Genomic DNA, 22,137 nt, shown 5'->3' on the forward strand with positions numbered 1-22,137 from the left:
TCTTAATTCACTTACAGTAACTTAAAAGAGGCATCTGAACTTTTGTGATATCCTCTGTTATTAGGCACAAATAGTTAAAATTACTTTGCCAATGCTTTTTAGGCAAGAGGGTAGAAAACACTTAGGAAAAAAGGGTAAATAGAAAACAATGAATTAAGGGAAAAATCCAGAAGATAGCAAAAGTGTATGAGAATGCATATCTTAGGAAGGAGGGGTGCTTGGGTGGCAGCCTTTTAAACTGAAACTTTTTTAAAGAGTCTCAGTCCATGAACTGAGGTGTTTTTGTTCAGTAGAATATTTTCTTACATTTGAAAAACCACCTCAAACAGTGAAAACAATGTCATCTGTCAACATACACATATGAACATAACTTAAAAATCAATTTACTCCAAGTAATAAATTTTTGCATGGATATTTCTTAATAAGAAACATAACAATTATAATGAAATTATGCTCTGATAATTAATCACTCATTTCTCCAGAAGAAATGCGCTATCAACAGCTCACAGGCTTCCATCTTTTCATTACTAATTTTGATAATGCCTTGTAATTAATTACCATTGCATTAGTCTCTTATCCTTCATAAGCTGCATAAATTTCTTCAGTGGTAGGTACTGTCTTCCACTTCCTCCCAATCTACTCTCCATTTTAAAACTTGAAATGATTTCATATCTAATATTGATACTATTTTTTTAAATGTTTATCTTATATTGGAGTATAGTTGATTTACAATGTTGTGTTAGTTTCAGGTGTACAACTGATTCAGTTATACATATACATATGTCCATTCTTTTTCAAATTCTTTTCCCATTTAGGTTGTTACATAATATTGAGTAGAGTTCCCTGTGCTATACAATCCTGTGCTTATATTCTTGTTGATCATCTATTTTATATATAGTAGTGTGTATAAGTCAATCCCAAACTCCTACTTTATCCCTCCCCCCAACATTTCCCTTTTGGTAATCATAAGTTTGTTTTCTATGTCTGTGTCATCTGTTTCTGTTTTGTAAATAAGTGCATTTGTATCATTTTTTTTTAAGATTCCACATATAAGTGATATATGGTATCTGTCTTTCTCTGACTTACTTCACATAGTATGATAATCTTTAGGTCCATCCATGTTGCTGCAAATAGCATTGTTTCATTCTTTTTTTTGGCTGAGTAATATTCCATTGTACATATGTACCACATCTTCTTTACCCTTTCCTCTGTCAATGGACACTTAGGTTGCTTCCATGTCCTGGTTATTGTAAATAGTGCTGCAATGAACACTCGGTGCATGTATCTTTTTGAATTCTGGTTTTCTCCAGATATATGCCCAGGAGTGGGATTGCTGGATCATATGGTAGCTCCATTTTTAGTTTTTTTAAGGAATCTCCATACTGTTTTCCATAATGCCTGTGCCGATTTACATTCCCACCAACAGTGTAGGGTTCCCTTTTCTCCACACCCTCTCCAGCATTTACTATTTGTAGACTTTTTGATGATGGCCATTCTGACCAGTATGACGTGCTATCTCACTGTAGCTTTGATCTGCATTTCTCTAATAACTAGTGATGCTGAGCCTCTTTTCATGTACTTTTTGGCTAGCTGTATGTCTTCACTGGAGAACTATTTAGATCTTCTGCCCATTTTCTGATTGGGTTGTTTGTTTTTTTCATAGTGAGCTGCATGAGCTGTTTGTAAATTCTGGAGATTAATCCCCTGTCGGGTGCTTTGTTTGCAAATATTTTCTCTCATTCTGTAGGCTGTCTTTTCATTTTGTTTATGGCTTCCTTTGCTGTGCAAAAGCTTTAAAGTTTGATAAGGTCCCATTTGTTTATTTTTCTTTTCATTTTCATTACTCTAGGAGGTGGATCCAAAAAGATAGTGCTGTGATTTATGTCAGAGTGTTCTGCCTATGTTTTCCTCTAAGAGTTTTACAGTACCTGGTCTTACATTTAGGTGTTTAATCCATTTTGAGTTTATTTTTGTGTATGGTATTAAGGAGTGTTCTAATTTTATTCTTTTACATGTAGCTGTCCAGTTTTCCCAGCACCACTTATCGAAGAGACTGTCTTTTCTCCACTGTTATTCTTGCTTCCTCTGTCACAGATTAGGTGACCATGGGTGCCTGGGTTTACCTCTGGGCTTTCTATCCTGTTCCTTTGATCTATATTTCCGTCTTTGTGCCAATACAGTACTTTTTAAAAATTAATTTATTTTTGGCTGCACTGGGTCTTCGTTGCAGTGTACGGGCTTTTTATTGTGGGGGCTCCTCATTGCAGAGCATGGGCTCTAAGCACCTGGGGGCTCAGCAGTTGTGGCTCACAGGCTCTAGAGCACAGGCTCGGTAGTTCTGGTGCACAGGCTCAGTTGCTCCATGGCATGTGGGATCTTCCCAGACCAGGGCTCGAACCTGTGTCCCCTGCACTGGCAGGCGGACTCTTAACCACTGTGCCACCAGGGAAGCCCATACCATACTGTTTTGATGACTGTAGCTTTGTAGTATAGTCTGAAGTCAGGGAGCATGATTTCTCCAGGTCCATTTTTCTTCCTCAAGATTGCTTTGGCTATTTGGGGTCTTTTGTGTTTCCATAGAAATTTTTAAAAGTTTTGTTCTAGTTCCGTGAAAAATGCCATTACTAATTTGATAGGGATTGCAATGAATCTGTAGATTGCCTCGGGCAGTATAGTCATTTTCACAATATTGATTCTTCCAATTCAAGAACACGGTATATCTTTCCAACTGTTTATGTCATCTTCAATTTCTTTCATCAACGTCTTATACTTTTTAGAGTACAGATCTTTAGGTAGGTTTACTTCTAGTTATTTTATTCTTTTTATGTGATGGTAAACGGGATTCTTTCCTTAATTTCTCTGTCTGATCTTTTGGTGTTGATGTATAGAAATGCAAGAGATTTCTGTGCACTAATTTTGTATCCTGCAGTGTTACCAAATTCATTGATGAGCTCTAGTAGTTTTCTGGTAGCATCTTTAGGATTTTCTATGTATAGTATCATGTCATCTGCAAACAGTGACAGTTTTACTTCTTTTCCAGTTTGGATTCCTTTTTCTAATACTGATATTTGAAACACCATTTTTTAACCATTTCTCCCTCAGCTCTGAATGACAAAATACAATGATAACCCACTGTCCTCTTGTTTTTCTAATACTTATTTTTTATTATTTCTGCTAACTTCATTTGCACTTCTTACCACCCTGCCATGTTCTTGCTAAATATCAGCCCTCCCAGCTGAACTTTAAATTTCCTGTGGGGAGAGAACTGCTGTATCTAGAGCATCTACCACTGTTCAAGGTGCATAGTAGGCTCCTGATAAGTACTTGATGAATGAAAAATGAAGAAATAAAACAACTATAGATGTTTCTTCAGACTCAGTGCACTCTCATCTCTTTACACCTAACTTTGGGAAGTTCACCTACTGACTGACAGTATTGCATATCTGCACAATTAGCCCTAACACAGGTTTTTTCCCCTTATGTCAGTTTCTACAGAACATCTATATTAAATCTACCATCCAAATACAAAGTACTCTTATTACTGAAACTATATTGAACCTCACTTCCCCACTGCTACTATTATATAACAACATTCTCCTATCTTGTAGACTTAAAAATTTTCAATTTTTGGTTGGTGTCTGTCATTTTTCAGCTACTCAGTCATAAATCCTTCTAATATTTGTTCTATTCATCAATATTCCAAAGCTACCATCTGATTAGGTCCCCAATGACTGAAACCAAGAATACTACACAATAGCTTTATGGCTCATATCCTTTTAACAAGTTACCATTTATTGAAGATACACTATGTATGAAACACTGTGTTAAATGCTTTACAGACCACTCATTTAATTCTCAGAACAATCTGTGAGGAAAGATTTTTCCTTTTCCAAATGAGGAGACTAATCAGAGAAATTATATTCCCCAAGTCACAGATGTAGTTAAGAAGTATAGCCAAGATCAATACAGCTCTCTTGTCTCCAAGGCCATGTTCTAAACTGCTATGTATGCTGCCTCTGGTAGAATTTGTATCCTGTTATTTTTAATAGCCACTCTCACCACATTATTTCCTTGCTCCCAATTCCACAGGGACTCCTCCCTGTGATACTAAATGTAACTTAATTATCTTGCCATCATGACTTTATATTAGCTTATTCTCTTTCAAAGTCACTTTAATTCTCATTACCAGAGCTAGTCTGTCAGTGATGTCATTTTCCTTGCTTATGATAGGCCAAATCATGACTTCTGCTGCTTCAATACTCACTCTGTCAGAAATCCCTAATGTCTTCCACAGCTCACTTTGTTCTATTTGAAATTCTTTCATTATGTGGCTTCTATGGAATTAATTAAACCATAACATTATAAAGCAGGAAGAGCCTGAGACTGCACTCCGGTCAAATGAGTCTAATCCTTGCTCTATCACTTAGTACCTGTGTGACTGTGTGCAACTTGCTTAAGAATTCTAAGTTCTATCTGCCACATCTTCAATTATCACCTCTGCAAAAGGATTCCTTCATGTTATTAACCTCAATCATCCTCCCATCAGTCCATACTTCTAACTGCTTGCTGAATTTCTTTCTATAAAAATTAAAATGTTCAAATCTGCAAGTCCTATCTCCTTTCCATGCTTCAATCAGCTTCTTGTCTTAATAACCATCATTCCAATCCTGGAAAACTCTCTTTCCAGACACTTAGGCTTGAACCTTTGACATCATCTTTGACTTTCCACTCTGCATTCTGATTAGGTATAGTGTACTGTATAGAATCTACCAAAATCATGTCTTTTAAAATAATCTCCTTGTCATGTTCCCACTGCAACATAGACCTTATTTCCTGAAATGACCTCTAAAATGGGACCTCCTCTGTTCTCCATGGAGAGTCTATGCTTTCTGACTTTGTGCCTCCTTGCTATAATCATTCTATTCATTGTATATACAACATTTTCCCCACAGCTTTCCTAAATCACAACCAATTCTCCAGAGATCCATCTCAAATATCTCATCTTCTATGACACCTTTCCTAAGTTCTATTAAATAGATGTACTTCCCCTCCTGAGTACTCTGTACAGGTCTTTTCAGGTCTCTTACTATTTGGCAGTAAATGTTATATTTATAGTTTTCATCCCTATTACTAAACTGCAAGCTCCCTGAGGCAAACACCTATGTTTTACTTATATCTATAAATCTAGCACGGTGCCTTGAACACAGGAGGCCCTCAGTACTATATATGATTATTCATTCATCTATCCTTAGTCTTGCGAGCATCTATAAAACATATTCAGTGTGTGTAGTATTATTTTATACTTAGGCTTACAATCTCAACTCATCTAAAAGCTATGTTAAGGCAAACTGCACTATTTATTCTCAGGCAGTCTAGTACATACTCTTCTATGAAGGTGGTAAGCATTTAGTACAATACCACAAGATGTTTAATGACATTTGATGGTTTGGGAGACACATTAAAAAAAAATACAAATCTGAGAGACCCTAAGTACCAAATTTCATTCAGCATATAATGGACACATTTCAGAAAAGCAAAACTTAGAATAAACTAACCACTAATGATCCTTAAAAGTTAAGGTCAAATAGATGAGATTCAAAATAAAAGTCTTGCTCATATTTTATTTGATCTTAATAATTTGAAGAAATTATAGCCAAAATTAAGGTTCATTCCTCAGGAAGCTAACAGCATTTATTACCTGGTACCAGGAAGGAAAAAAAAAGTGAAGAATTTAGGAAACTACTCTCACTTTTAAATTCTTGTAAAATTATGCAAAAATCCCATGATCCCTTTTTTTAATGAATAAATTACTGTGTCTTCCTAGGAATGACTTTTAAAATATGTTCTTAAAATTCTCCCCAAAAGGCACTCTCAATAGAAGGAAATTAATACTAAGGAGAAAAAGATGGTAGTTTTATAAGTGAAAGTAAAAGGAGAAAAAGAATGGTAGTTTTTAAAGTGAAAGTAGAAATTATTCCCAACTTGCCGTGGGGAAGAGGATAGTTGGCTTAAAAAAGAAAAGAAAAAGGACCTAGAAGTTTTAGTTTTTATAAAGGAGGATCTTACATGTAACACATTAAAAAAAAAAGGGGGGGGTGGGGCCTAATCTCAAATACGGAACTGGACATTTAAATACAGACATCTGAACCTAACAGATATTGCCAAATATGCAAACTTGTAAAAAATCAAGGGAGAAAGACATAAAAAGAATAATCCATCATCAGCTATAAACTACATACCTGTTTAAGTCTGGCAAGTTCTTTCAAAGCTCGTCCCCACTGCTGCTTGTAATGCAGCTTAGACTTAGTTGCGGATTCCAACTTTCTTTCAAGTTCAACCTAACAGTGATTAAAATCATATCAAGTGAAACACTATACCACTGTGTACAATCACTGAAAGATAATATATACAAAGACTCTGGCTTAAGAAAAGAGTTTATATAGTGTAACATACGACATCATCTAAAACTGTTATATAATTTACTGTAAATATTATGGCACATGAACATTTTCTTGTTTAAAATATAGTTGTATTTTTACTGCCTAACAGCCTATACTAAAAGGAACTGAATCAGTCTTAACCTCCAGACAGTTACTATAAATGTATTTAAAACATATATATTACATAAAGATCATAGAGTGAAAAATACCTTTTTTTTTTAATATAACAAAAAGCAGTTGTTAGCATTCCATTTAGCTGACACGCTCAACCTTGAAACCAAATTACTCCTTTTGGAGACCTATCATTATGTAGAATTTTGTCTTACATTGAAGAGAGCTTGTAGAGATACTTCTATAACTCTTTTGGCAAAAATCATAAAATGCTGAAAACAGTGAACTGTTTTATCAGAAGGCAGTTTACTAAGAGTACAAAGTCAAAATATTTTAAGAATGTTAAAATAAACTTAAGAGTAAGAAAAATAATGCTCCTAAAAACACTCATCTAACTTCTATTTTCTATTTTTCCTCAAATATATAAAGAAAAACATGAAATAGATTTGATTTTTAAAATACGGTTATTTATACTTGCAGCAGGCAATCTGTTGTGTATGAACTGAAGCCAACTTGGCTAGGTTTTGGAATGTACTCTCTCAAAGTTTCAAACCAAGTACCAAACAAATTCATGTAGCCAACAGACAGTTTTACTATTTAAGTGATAAGGTAATAATATGGATGAATTACAGTAAAATACTGTTAATCTAAACTGGTCTAATTTTTTTATATCAAGTCTAGTTTTTCCCATACACACAACTCCTAATGTTTTGCAGAAAAATAAAATCAAAGACATTATCCAAAACTTCAAACTTCAGAAAGCTCAGAAGGAAATAAAATGAAAGGAAAAGCAGATTGCCAAAATCCCTTCACGAAAGACCAGAACGTTCTCTGCAGTAATATATGACTTCATGGAGTCAAGGTCTTTTCTGCTTTACAAATCCCTGGTACTTGGATTTAAATGTGTTGACATTTCACAACTATACTCATACATCTTAAGTTGAATAATACTCTGAGATTATCAAAGATGATCTCTTCCACTTATGCCCTAAAGACTTATACATATTAGTTGGTAATTTTAACAAGAGGACATATGTCAGAGGAAAAGCAAAAATCCATTTATAACTGTGTGATAAAACAATAGTATTAAACTATAAAAGTGATCATGTCCCTGGGTCTTGAAGAAGGTACAGTATCCTGGACGAGCCTCACAATGAGGGTTAGGACAACCTAGAGAGATCACTTATACCCACTGAACTGACTCCATCAGAAAAAGCTGGGGAGGTTTTATCAGTTTTGCCATGATTATCAAAATAACTCACATTTGCATTGATATTCACACAGCAGTTCACACTAATTTAAAATGCATATATAATCAAAACATATAATGTCTTTATTCTTAACAAACAAACAAAAAAAACTGTAGCTAACAAATCTGAGACGTTACACATCATTTTTCTAATTCACCCCAAACTACCAAATCAGTGATTCCTAACTTTTTTTAAGGACACAGGTGCCTCTGTGATTCTAAAAACATATATGGACCCAATTCCCAGAAAAAGGTACGCAACCAAAATTTTGACACAATTTCAGGGCATTCAAACATCTCGAGTTAAGAGCCCTTTTTGTGGGTAGATATGAGACTTCGGGAAGGCTCTTTTTACTTAAATCTTAAGCCAAGTTATAGACTCAAATTAAAACTTGGCTCAGGACCTAGAGTCAATTCAGAGGCTAGTGGAGACCAAGCACAGACTTTCACTGATTCTCAATGTCCCTGTTTCTATCCCTGATATACCCACAACTCTAATTCTCTACTGGAGGCATGGCATTGTCTTTGCCTCTAATCTCCTATTCCCTAGTTCCAATGTGTCACAAAAAACTATAGATTTCTCCCTTGAAATATTTTCCAGTTTTATTCTTTTATGTTCTACCATTTCCTAAGCTCAGGCTTATCTCATCTCTTGTCTGCTCAGCCTCAAACGTATTCTATCTACAAATCCTGCAATCACTATTACATCAATTTACTCTCTACTAAAAAATCTACAACAGGGCTTCCCTGGTGGTGCAGTGGTTGAGAGTCCGCCTGCCGATGCAGAGGATACAGGTTTGTGCCCCAGTCCGGGAGGATCCCGCATGCTGCGGAGCAGCTGGGCCTGTGGGCCATGGCTGCTGGGCCTGCGCGTCCGGAGCCTGTGCTCCGCAAGGGGAGAGGCTGCAGCAGTGAGAGGCCCGTGTACCGCAAAAAAAAAAAAAAATCTACAACAGCTGCTACTTGCCTACAGGACTGAGCCTAAACTCCTCCAAGATATTATTTCCATCCTACTTGTTCTACTACTTTCTTGGTATTCCTCAACAGGAAACCCTCTACTCCAACCACCGGGTTTGTCTCCCCTACATTCACCTTGTCCAAGTTACTTCCTGAGCCTGTCTATTCTTCTTCTTCGTTGCTTATTTAAAACTTCAGATTCAGCTCAAATCCTACCTCTCCATGGAGCTGTCTTAAAACTACTATATTCTGAACACCAAATGACTTCTTTCTGAACTGCAAAGAGTTCCTATCACATTCCCTGGTATTCGATTATATATGGTCATTTAAGGTTCTCGGAGTCATCTCCCCGATTATATTACAAACTCTTCTAGAAGTGAGGTCCCAGGGACTTCCCTGGCAGTCTAGTGGTTAAGACTTTGCCTTCCAATGCAGGGGGTGTGGGTTCGATCCCTGGTCAGGGAGCTAAGATCCCACATGCCTCGCAGCCCAAAAACCAAAACATAAAACAGAAGCAATATTGTAACAAATTCAATAAAGACTTTAAAAATGGTCCACATCAAAAAAAAACACGTGAGGTCCCAAAAGGATAACATACTTTTACTCTTTTCTCTCATTTTTCCCTTTGTCCTAAGACACAGTAGATACTCACCAAATGTTCTTAAATACACAAATTTAGTTTCTGTCTTAATCTTCTGTATGCATTACTAAATTATAATGCTTTCCCTATTTTATTTTTTAAAAGTTCCAATTGTTTTTAAGCTATCTAAAAGTCATTTCCTAGCTAAAAGCACATCAAACTACTATTCACTTAAGGGAATCAAGAATTGCATTTGGTAAAACTGTATCTTAATGAACTTATTTTTAGACCATTTCAGTGAAAACGGAAATATTTGTGTTATACTGAAGAGATGAGTAAACAGAAAAGAAAAAAGCTCTCAATCAGACATAACCAGAAGTTGTAGACTAAATCAGGTACTTTTTCACTTAAGTCTTCCTTTTCATGCTTTTATCTCTTTGTTACTTAAGAAATAAGATTCTGCCCTCTTCTGGCTCCAAAAAAACTTGCAAAGAATGTTCAAAAGAACTGAGAAGGCTTGCTTTGCTAGGCATTTAAAAACAGTGGATGAATTCATTAGGTCTGATATAAAGGCGCTTCCATTACTTTTTTTTTTTCCTCAACAAGTTCACGGTGCTGTTTATATTGTAATATGTTTGGTGATTTTTATCCTTTTGGTAGAAGTGTAATTGGAAGAAGAAATTTTTTTAAATCACTTACAATTATTTCTATGGTGATATTATCTAGTATATATTCAGAAAAGATGAATATGATAAGCCCTCTGTTCCAATTTTGAGATATTTGGCCCTGAATTTCCCCAAGATAAAATGGAAATACTCTTGACACCTACTTAAGGGAACTTGTGAGAATTGATGAGATATTGTCTGAATGCTTCAAATATCTCTGGCAGGCCACATAATTCATAATATAAAAACAGAAATACTTTAATATTTGGTTTAATCAAAAGGGGTGGGAAATGTCCAGTTTGATTCAAATTCAAGGTCATTGGTAGAGAAATGAGAAGGCCAAAAAAGGAGAATGAAGAGATTGTCCAGATATGTAAGAAGCAGAATCAACAAGACTTTGCAATTAAATAGATATTGGGGTAAGAAGAGGAACCAAAAATAGCATGGCATTTGACAAGCTGCATAAACATTTAATGAATTCAGAAACGCTAGAAGAAAGCAGTTAATACCCTTTTCAACTCAATTTTTTTTAACCACTCTTATTCTTGTCTCCAAATTTTCTATATGCACCCTTCTGACTCTTGAATAGTCATATCAAGGGCTAAATTTTATATCTATGCTCCAACCATCCCCTCCTCTCTTAAAGCTTCAATTTCTCCTTGCTGTTAATTTCTTGTCCTTAATCTAAAAATATTCTCTGATTTTCCTACCTCTAAATAAGCTTTTCTCGAGACCTTTAGGCCCTTGGGCTCCATTTTTTCTTGTCTTCTGCGGTTTTCTGAAATTTATTTTAAAAAATTTTTGGCTGCCTTGGGTCATCGTTGCTGTGCATGGGCTTTCTCTAGCTGCGGTGAGCGGGCGCTACTCTTCATTGCGGTGCGCAGGCTTCTCACTGCAGTGGCTTCTCTTGTTGTGGAGCACAGGCTCTAGGTGTGTAGGCTTCAGTAGTTGCAGCACACAGGCTCAGTAGTGGTGGTGCACGGGCTTAGCTGCTCCTCGGCATGTGGGATCTTCCAGGACCACGGCTCAAACCCGCATCCCCTGCATTGGCAGGTGGAGTCTTAACCACTGCACCACCAAGGAAGCCGTTTTCTTGTTTTCTTTTCAAAGCTAAACTTTCTGTAACCTTCTGCAATTTGGCTTCTTAAAAATCAGTGACCTCTTAACTGCCAGACACATGGTCTTTCCTCAACCACTCTTGACTTGCCCATCATGAGAGATTATTTTCACTTCCTCATTCTTTAAACTTCCCCTTACCTTTTGGGCACAGCACTAGACTGTTTTTATTACTTCTCTAAATCTCATTAGCCTCCTTCCCCAACTCTTGATTGTTCTCAAAGCTGAACGTCCCCATAAGTTTTATCATCAGTTAGCCTTCCTAAACACTCTTTAAGCAATTGCATATACCTGTAAGCTGTTACTTTATTCAAATGACCCTCAAATCTGTTTGTCTAGACCTTTTCTCTTCCTACTGTATTTTCTCATTTTTTAACCACTTAGTTAACTCCTTCACTTAGATTACTGCATTAGCATCTCAAATGTAGTATGTCTAAAATCTGAATTCTCTACAACTTCCATCTCTCCAAAAAAGTTCATCGAAAATCTTCATTTCTATTAATATTAACATCGATTAAGCCAATCTTATAAATTTGAGAGTAATCTTTTGACTTTTCTTATCAGATGAAATATGAATTCTTTAAGCAAACATCTAAGGTCTTCCCTCATATGGCTGAAAATTACCTTTATTTCCAGCATTCTCTTATCAGGCCTACCTTTATTTTAAAACTACAGCTGACATTTGCACAATGCAGGGGTATGCATGCTAATCCTCCATGCTGTCAAAAAAATGCCTATAACTTTACAGTTGGCCCTCTGAATATGTGGTACCGCATCTGAGGAATCAACCAACCACGGGTCATGTGGTACTGTAGAATGTATTTTCTGAAAAAAAATCTGTGTATAAGTGGACCCTCACAGTTCAAACTCATGTTGTTCAAGGGTAAACCATACTATAATGATTAGACTCTAGGTTCTAGTCAAGCAGTTATCCAAATATGCAATAGATTTTTAAATTTTTTATACTTTTGTTCAGTACTTCTTTTTAGAATAACCTCACCCACATATTTACCTATTTAAAGTTTCACCTATTCTTAGGCTCCACATATAATCTCATTCCTTCTTTATATTTAGTGTGTTGATTTCAGAAGTTGACTTTGTTTTCCCTTTGGACTCATGGCATTTAGTAAGAGAAAGTTAGACGATATCTGCTCTTTTGCCTTTTGCTATAATTATTTGGGCATGTTCCTTGTCTCCTTCTGTAACTTGTTATTTACTTGACGGTATCCTGAACATTTTTGAATCATTCATAATGGCATTTAGCATGGCATCATAAATAGCATACGTTTTTGCTGGATAATGAAAAACCAACCCTATCAGTCAGCATCCTGCCAGGAATCTAGAAATCATAAGTAATTTAATACAGGAAACTGGTTCAACAGATAAAGGAAGAGCAGAAAGGCCAAAGAGAATATGGTGAGGCAACCCAGTGATCATCAGCAGCAGCAAGAAGCCCCCACCTCTCCTAAGTAGGAGGGACTACAAAAAGTTACCAGGAAATAGTAGTTCTTAATACAAGGAACCCATAAACTGGGGATGTCCAGTGGGCTAGAACCACAGTGGAGACTGCCTAAAGGAAGCTGGAGAACGGATGCCTGGTGGGAGATAGAACCATAAAAAGATGTAACTACTGCCAGAGAAAATAAGTGAAGTAGAGAGGCAAAAAGAGAGAGAAGAAAGAACTACTCTGGCATCTTCCCAACTCCTATCTACCAATCTTCTGTTAGTGTCCCCTAGTGGCTGAATCTACAGAAGAGAAAGGGTAAGGAAGCCTTCAATACAATGCTGAGTGGGAACAGACAGGCAATGGCTGCCACGACAATTAAATCCTTAAGCTTCTAAAGCTTATTTTCCTGTTTATTATTAACTGTTATTTTCTTAAGTATGCTATATCTTTTTAATAATGCCTAAAATTTATCAAACTCTAAAATGCAAGAGCTCATATTGTCAAACTTAGATTGTCTGTTGGGTATTACACATTTTTTAATGCCTACAACTTGAACAATGTCTGTGGGGAATCCCAATATAAATGAGAGTCAGGAACTGGCTTCCAACCACAGAAAGCAAAATAGGATGACTATCCCTTCTTCCAAACTAAGAGTAGAGTACAGACCTGTGATTTAAATGTGTGCTCCTACCTGAGACAGTGAATCTAAAGGGCACTTAATATGGACAGAGGGTATTCACAGTGGCTACTGCAAAACTGAGAGTTCAACAGCCTAACACTAGAATCAGGGGAGACAGAATCCAGGGACATGGCAGTCATGGCACCAACAGTAGCATCCCGAGTAGACTCTGTTATGACAGGATGGGCCCATGACTTGCTTCCCCCAGGTTTTTTAGCTTTCCTGACAGGTTTGTGAATTCCTTTAGTCCAAGAGTTACTCAGTTCTGTTGTCTATAACCAAGGACTCTAGTATCGGCTATAACTGATAAAAGCTATGAAATTTAAGTACTGACAATGTCATGTGCCTCAAATTCTCTGATATGTTCTTATTTGATATCAGAATACTACAGTTAAATGTTATTACATTGTATATGCAAGTATCATTTTTTATCTTATAAATTTATCATTAAGGCTAGTTAAGTTGCCATAAATTGACATGGGTACCTTTTCCAAAGTGAGAAGATTTATTTCAGACTGTAGACGAATTTCTGGTTTGCTGCTTTGCTGATCCTTGAACTGATGGAACTCTTTTTCCAAAATCTTATACTTATTTTCAGCATCATTGAGCTGTATTAAAAAAAATAGCCACTTTAAAACAGCAGTATGTGAAGTTTAGTATTACAGAATTCAATAGTGTCATTCTTTTCTTACTTTAAGGCATGTTTATATTAGAAAATTTAGAAAATAAAGTATAATGAAGAAAATTCAGATCTCTAGTAATCTTAAAAATTCAGTAAATCAACTGATTAACAATATACAAAAACATTTTTTTTTTTTTTGCAGTACGCAGGCCTCTCATCGTTGTGGCCTCTCCCGTTGCGGAGCTCTCGGACGCGCGGGCTCAGCGGCCATGGCTCACGGGCAGAGCCGCTCTGCGGCATGTGGGATCCTCCCAGACTGGGGCACGAACCCGTGTCCCCTGCATCGGCAGGCAGATTCTCAACCACTGCGCCACCAGGGAAGCCTCCTACAGCAACTTTTTAGGAGCATGGAATTTCTTATAAAACCAGTATCTTGAGAACATTTTCATTAACCTTTGGATGGCAAATGGAAAAGTCAATTTATAAAAATACTGAAAATAATTTTTAAGATTTGAGCATTATAGATATACCTGATTGTCGAAAATAATTTTAATGCAGTATTATTTATTGTTCCTATAATTTGATACTGTATGAATTTCATAATTCCTATACTATTACAACTTACAGATTATTTGGCCCAGTCCCTTCATATTTATAGGTAAGAAAATTGAGGATCAAAGAGCTAAATTACTGAGGCAGTGCCAAAGAGCTAGTGAGCTGGTCACTAGGAGACACATGAAGAGAATTCAGATCTTTTCATCCACTAGAATGATGCTCTAATGAATAGTTCCTTAAATTTTTTTTTTTAAAAAGAGTCTGCCTTGATTAAACACTGTAATTTCCCTTAGAAGAGTTTCAAAACTACCAAGAAAAAGAAAAAAAAGATATAAAGGTATTCTTTTAAAATGTGGGATTTTTCTAATCAAATGCAAATAAGCACTGTTTAAAGATGCTTTCTGAAAACATACACCAATATGACTAGCCCTCTTTAGATAACCCAATTATCTCTTTAAGACTAAGACTTAACTCAATGCGAAATACTGAGAAAATTGGTGGCAAAAATGGAACTTAAATTACCAGTAATAAATTCTCGTTTTATGCTAATAATTATCAATAATTCTAATTAGGATTTATCTAGCATCTTTAGGTAATGAATATTCCACACATGGAAATTTTCCATATAACTGAAGTTTACCTCTTTGAACATGTAAATTTTATGTTTAAAGTTGAATAGAAACCTCTCTAAGGAATCTCTCTCACATTTTTGTTTTAAACCAAAACTAATCAACTAGGGATTCCCTGGTGGCGCAGTGGTTGAGAGTCTGTCTGCCGATGTAGGGGACACGTGTTCGTGCCCCGGTCCGAGAAGATCCCACATGCCGCAGAGCAGCTGGGCCCGTGAGTCATGGCCGCTGAGCCTGCACGTCCGGAGCCTGTGCTCCGCAACAGGAGAGGCCACAACAGTGAGAGGCCCACGTACCACAAAAAAACAAACAAACAAACAAAAAAAAACAAAACAAAACAAACAAAAACTAATCAACTTAATATTTGGCAGTTTTTTGACCATTCAGGACATTATCAGTCTGCTATTAAGAATTACTAATCAAGCTACTAGGCATACTGGGTTCTTTTTCCTTTGCTAAGTGGTCTATAAACTACATTGATTTTTTTTTTCAGTTCTGATAACTACCCTTACATATTTGAATATATATACTTTATTTTCTTCACCTTGCACTGATAGTGTATCTATCTGTCCCTTCTACCTGTCAAGTTAGAATTGTGTGTATAGTTCATGTAACCTGGTTCAGAGTAAGGGCCTAAAAAGTTTTCTTATATATAAAAGGGGAAATGTTTACAGTCATAGACTTAGCAATTTGGGCATCCCAGAAACTTCTGCTGCCCACCAGAGTTTTTTCCCCAGGTCTTAGTTTATGTTTTAGAAGTGCCCCGGGGAATCTTTCCGAAATACCAGTTCTTCCTGCCAAGGTTCTTCCCACAACATTGTAAGCTAATTATACCAGTCTGGGACAGGGTAGAGACATGGATTTTTTCATGAGCTCCCCCGGTGATTCTAATACATGTTAGAAGCCTTTGTTCTAGATGGCTGAATCTCCCTGATAAGTGGTAGAAGAGAAGCATTACTGGCGAATCCCATCACAATTGCCCACTTTTACAACTTTATCTTTCATAAATTTACATGAGGCCACCACAATAACAATCAAATTTATATTTACAGCCACCTAAATAATATGATCTTAACTGACCCTGAACTGCTATGGAAACTATTCTTCATGCCAGGATTTACTAAAGACTTCAGAGGCATTCATCATACATATCTAATCTACACTGAAATGTTTCAAGACAGATAAGCTTCATTTTTAACAGCCTGAGCCTTCCTTTTTCCAGCAAATATTTATTAAGCCCCTATTATGTGCTGAAGACTGGCTGGGCTCCAGGCATACAGACAGAAACCAAAACAGTTTTATGGAACTAATAATCTGACACTGATCAAATTATCACACTAATGAAAATAAAAACAAACTGCTATAACATATCATAAAGAAATAGAATAAGAGAATAATACCCCAAGAAAACATATAACAAAAACTTGACCTAGACTTGGACAGCAGGGCTCAGGGAAGATTTCTCTGGGAAAGTGATGCCTCAGCTGGAAACTGAGGGATTCATTTAGTTCACTAGGCCAAGAAAAAGCAGCACACACAAAGATCCTAAGGGTGAAGCATGCATGGTATGCCTGAGGACCTGAAGAGGACGAGTGTGGCTGGAGAGCACATAGAAAAGGTGAAAGAGTGGGAGATGAGGTGAGAGAGGTAGGCTGGGTCCAAACTATGCAAAGGCTGGTAGGGCAAGGTAATAATTCTGATCTTTATTCTATGAGCATTAAGACAACCCTGAACAGTTTTAGAGGAGGGTGTCATGATTCCGAATTTCAAAAATATCACTCAGGCTAGGACAGGAAGAACAGGTTACAGGGGTCCATTACTGACAAAGAATACTTACAGCAAGGTCAAGTATGGATAGGAGGATCATGGTGGGTTTTAAATGCCTTTAAGACACCCAAGTAGAGATGTCTAAAACGCAATGAGATAAATGGGTTGACAGTGCAAAGGAAAGGTTTGAGATATAAATGCACAGGTCTCAGAGATACAGATTGTCTCTGAAACCACAGGCATGAATAAGATTGTTTAGCACAGTGTAAGTCTGGAGCTTGGAGGAAGTCCAACATTTAATGGCTAGATAAAGGAAAATAAACCTGCAACAGACCTGAGGCATGGCCAGAAAAGAAAAACAAGAAGAGTGGTGTTATAGAAGTTGAGAGAAGAGAATATATAAAAACAAGAACAGTAGTGTTGATGCTGTCAATAAGTTTGAGTAAGATGAGAAATGAAAAACACCCACTGAACTTAGTGACTGAGCCACTGGTAGCTTCTCTGACAACTGGCTGGCTGGGGCAATGGGGATGGAAAGCTGAGGCGCATGGGGTGAGAAGATGCAAAGGAGCACAGACAATTCTCTCATGAAATTTGGTTCTTAACTGAACTTGGTCCAGTGATATATGAAGAATATCTACATTTGCTCAAAGGAGATTTATTGGAAAAAAGTTTTAAGATGAGAATTAACTAAAATATAGCACAATCTCATACAAATAATTATAAAGGAAGTAAGATTATTCCAATATAGTCCTCAGCTTTCAGAAAAAGAAGATCCAACTTACGTTTGAATCTCAGTGTAGTAAATGTGATTAATAATCCAAATTACTGGGAATTTTTATAACTCCTTAGTGAATGATTTCTATTATTTCTAGAATGCAAATAAACTCTAAGTTTAAAGAGATGACAGGTATTTTCATCCAACCTGTTGCTGAAGTCGGTGTTTATCCTCTTCTAGTTGCTTCATCTTCAACCTTTCTAGTTCTACTTGGTGAACACAATCTTCTTTGGCCCTACGGATAGAATCCTGGAGTTCTTGCAGGTTCCGTTCACGTTCTGATTTCAGTTCCCTTCTTTCTCTCTGAAGCTTAAAACAGGTACATCTTTAAGAGGCTGACCTATTACTAGCTGCATTATACTAGTCAATATTCTATTATCCTTATATATGGTCAAATGTTCAGAATGTTTTATGAAGTGATTTTTATATCATTTTCAGGTATTAGAGAGTTAATGTTTAAGAGTATTGAAATTATAAATTTTCATTTACTCCTAAAATACAAAGTATATCCCAAAATCCATATATGATGCATAAATTCAATTGAAAAGGCACTAAATGCTTAAAACCCCTATTTGAATAAACCCATTTTATTATGTAAGCAAATATGCCCAAGTTTCTTTACGTTTTCAGCAACTTCTTATTTTTAACCTAATTACATAAAAGATAACAAAGCCTTAGCATTAGGAACAAATACACATTATGTTTAGGTTTAACAATCTAAATCAATTTTGAAATTGCCAAAAATGTGTAAAGATAAGGCTAGGGTGATATGCTGAGAAAATTTTAAGAAACATTTGGGTAAGGAAGGGGCATATAAATTTCACAAAGAAGAAATTCTAATAATTTGAGGTGAACATTATAGTAATTTTAAAAAGTATTTAGGGTACAATTTAATAAGACCTAACAAAAATGCTAATGGCATGGTACTAACATAAGTTTATCCTTTCTTGGGATCTAATCTTTAATAGGCAAGAAGGAGGTATATTCCCTTCTTAGTTAAACACAAAATTATGATTCTAGGTCCCTGGGCCTACACTACATTTTCTCTTTTCTCTAGGTAGTGCAACTATCCATTCCTTCCACATAACTGCAAAGGTAACCAAAAATCTCCACTATTGCAGAAGTCAGCCAAAGCTGACTGAATAATAGTTAACCATTTCAAATAACAAACAGTTTTCTACCTAATCCCTCACCTTCTAACATCTAAAACATGCTTCACCTAGTTGAATAGCAGTGTTCTCCATAATGTCTGAAAGAGTATTTCCATGAAATATACTTTATACAATACAAAAGGAAAAACAAATGAATGATATGAATTTAATATATGGATTCTGTGAAATAAAGACATGATAGATGAATACAGTACTTCTGATTCTGCAATGGCCAGCTGCTGCTCTCGCTTCTCCAAGTCAACTAGGGTTTTTTGAAGTTTTCCTTCGAGAATAGTATATTCAGCAACCTAAAACATAATAAAAGTTACCTTATCTTTTCCCCAAATTCAAAAATGCATATATTATGATTTTACTGAAACAGAGGATCTGAGACTAGGAAAATCATGAATTACATATACCAATTCAAAGCAGAAATTCTTTCCACTACACTCTAAGGAAGGAAGCCAATCTAGCTTCTGCTTGGGTATCTCTAGTAATATTCAGTCTCCTGAGGAAGCCCTTCTCCCACTGGGTGGTAAGTTAGACTGCCAGTAAAATCTTGTGTTTCAGTAAAAACCTAGCTCCTTAAAAGTCTGCCTTGCTCAATATTCCAGTATTCTTCTGAAGCCCTCTTAGTCACTTATGCTCTTTCTCTGAAACTAATATTGGTGATAGGCCAGCTATCACCAACCAGTTTCTAGTCAGTCCTCCTATTGTTGAGATCCAGTCCTTTATTACAGTTTAAATAACTGAGTTCTTAATTGCTTCTGAAGCTACAGAAGCAATTGTACAAGCCTAAAGTCCTGCTCTGCTCTGTCTTTAAGGATGTGAGTCCCATTAAGGATAAGAGGTCTACCTGCTTGGCCTGTATAGGATCCTCTCTCATGGTTTTCTATCTTTTAGTTCAGATTGATCATATTTACTAGGACTTTCTGAACCAAACCTTCTGTCCTCCTCACCAATGAGTCTCCAGGTCCCAGGCCCCAACCTGATTTTCTCTTTACAAGCCTGGGTTTGATGCTCCTTAGAAGCCCACCCTTTAATCCTGTTTCTATCCTTTGGGAAGAAAAAAAAACAAGTATCTTCACATATTTGACTGCAGTGATAGCCATCATACATCCTCCTCGTCTTTTTTTCTCCAAGATAAGCACAAGCGTCAACTATTATTCACATGTTATTGTTTCCACATCCTCTAATATCTTGGATTTAATCTGGAGTCTACATTCTAAACTAAGTCCTTTCAAAAATATGGTACCCAGATGTGATCTCACTAGTTCAGAGACTAAAGAATGTGCACTGCCAAAGACAGGTCAACACATGTCTCCCAATTTTAACTCCATCTAAATTGCATTTGCTATCTGAGGATCCTAGTCACACTGTTCGTTATGTCAAAGAAAATCCCCAAGGTCTTTGTTTTTAAACTTGGAATAACTATACCCATTGTCCAAGTGAATGTTTCACTCTGACTACAGAATTTGACATTTTTCATTATTAAACTTTATTTTGATGATATAGCCCAACATACAATCAAGCAAGATCATTTATTATTAATTCTGTTAACTCTACCACTGACTTTTGGTTCATCTTTAAATTCTTAAACAGATCACTAATATAAGTGTGTCAAATTCTGAGTGCCACATGTAAAAAAGCCTTATAGAAAGACAGGTAAACAGGATGGGGAGGAAGTATTCAAACCATATGTTCGTCCTCTGGCAACCCAAACATCTTATCTATGTACCATCACAGATATGAAGAACTCCCAAATTTATATTGCAAAGTTAAACCCCCCTCCAGAGTTGCAGACCTGTAAATCCAAATACCTGCTGAACATGCCAATAGTCCCCATACATCTCACTCAAAACTGCATAAAACCTGAAATCATACATTATCCTGTTAATTTAAACAAGTATTTATTGTATACGTAGCAGATGTTGGGCAAATCAAAGTCACGTGGAATCTATACTCTGAGGGAAGACAAACTATAAACAAAGAAGTAGATATTTAATGTAATAGCAGGTAAATGCTATGAAGAAAATAAAGCAGAATGAGGGGACAGTTAGTGCCTGGGGGCAGGGGAAGAGCAGTATTTTGGATACAGTGGTCAGAGAAGGCCTCGCTCACATTACTCTGAGCAGAAACCAGACAGTATCTCTGAAAGAAAAGCAGTCTACAGATCCTGAGGACAGAGGTGGATTAGCATGTCTGAGGATATACACAGAGACCAAGATGGTTAGAATAGACTGTGGGAACAGAAGGCTGACAGAAGTTGAGGTCACAGAGGAAGTGAGGGGACAGATCACAAAAGGCCTTGTTGAGTTTCATTCTAAAGGTGATAAGGAGTATGATGTGTTTTAAGGAGGAGGAGTACATAATCTGACTTCCTCTTACTCTTGGCTGATATCGCAAGCTACAGGGGTCAGTAATGGAGGACAGGATACCAAGTTAAGAAGTAAATGCAGAGACTCTGCAGTCCCAATGCAGGGGGCACAAGTTTGATCCCTGGCGGGGAAGATACCACATGCCGCACAGTGCGGCTGAAAATAATAATAATAATAAAAATAAATAAAAATAAAATGAAGTAAATGCAGTTATCTAGGAAAGAGATTGTGATTGCTTAAACCAGTAAAATAGTATGAGAACTTTACAACAGCATTTGTCCACTTCCTCACTTCCATATTTTGTGTTATTTTCATCATATATTTTGTTTTTACATATGAGAATCAACATTGAAAAACTCATCAGTCACATTAAAAAATGGCTCAAAGATTAACTTGTCTTAAAAGCTAAATGTGCTGTATCAGCTGAAGGTTTACTGTGATAAGTTAAAGATGCATACTGTAAGTCCTACAGCAATCACTAAAAAAAAAATAGATATTGCTAATAAGGCAACTGTAGAAATAAAATGGAATCATAAAAAAAGAGAAAAATTCAATGAATGAAAAAGAAAGCAGGAAAAGAGAGAAAACAAAGAATGTATGGGACAAATTGAAAACCAAGACCAAGATAGTAGCTTTAAACCCAAGCACGTCAATAATTAAATATAAATGGCCGAAAGTCAGAGACCTGAAAAAACGTTAAAGAATTTTCTAGTCCATACCATCCTGTCTCTTGATCTAGTGTAGCAAACTACCCTGCTGTCTTCTCCCATTTATAGACATTTCATTAACCACTAATATGAGAGTATTTTTATAGACTTGAATTTGGAATATCTGAAACAAGGCTAATTTTCAGGGTTGTTTTACTCAGTAACGAGTATAAATAGATAAATATTAAATTTTGGCTTTCTGGAATAAGATCAGATGGTCTCACATTATCATTTTAAAAGATGTGATTTATAACATTTCATGATTCAATCTTTTAAAACAGCTTAAGAGTTTTTGGTCCTTTTTAT

The 22,137-nt window shown here is 36.3% G+C and overlaps 1 protein-coding gene across 10 annotated transcripts in view; it reads right to left on the reverse strand.

Moving 5' to 3' along the window:
• The window catches only part of CEP120 (centrosomal protein 120), an 85,492-nt gene that overhangs the window by 16,974 nt on the left and 46,381 nt on the right, over positions 1 to 22,137 (reverse strand). For 9 of the 10 annotated variants that reach the window (XM_067031486.1, XM_059063500.2, XM_067031493.1 and 6 more), the window contains 4 exons: positions 18,962 to 19,054; positions 17,743 to 17,904; positions 13,730 to 13,852; positions 6,240 to 6,338 (listed from right to left, as the gene is read on the reverse strand). In XM_067031486.1, coding sequence (XP_066887587.1) covers positions 6,240 to 6,338; positions 13,730 to 13,852; positions 17,743 to 17,904; positions 18,962 to 19,054 — 477 coding nt within the window. The remainder of the gene's footprint in view (positions 1 to 6,239; positions 6,339 to 13,729; positions 13,853 to 17,742; positions 17,905 to 18,961; positions 19,055 to 22,137) is intronic. The other variant, XM_067031489.1, reaches the window with a different exon arrangement.

The sequence above is a fragment of the Kogia breviceps genome, chromosome 4, assembly GCF_026419965.1.
Source record: "Kogia breviceps isolate mKogBre1 chromosome 4, mKogBre1 haplotype 1, whole genome shotgun sequence".
NCBI classification, from domain to species: Eukaryota; Metazoa; Chordata; class Mammalia; order Artiodactyla; family Physeteridae; genus Kogia; species Kogia breviceps.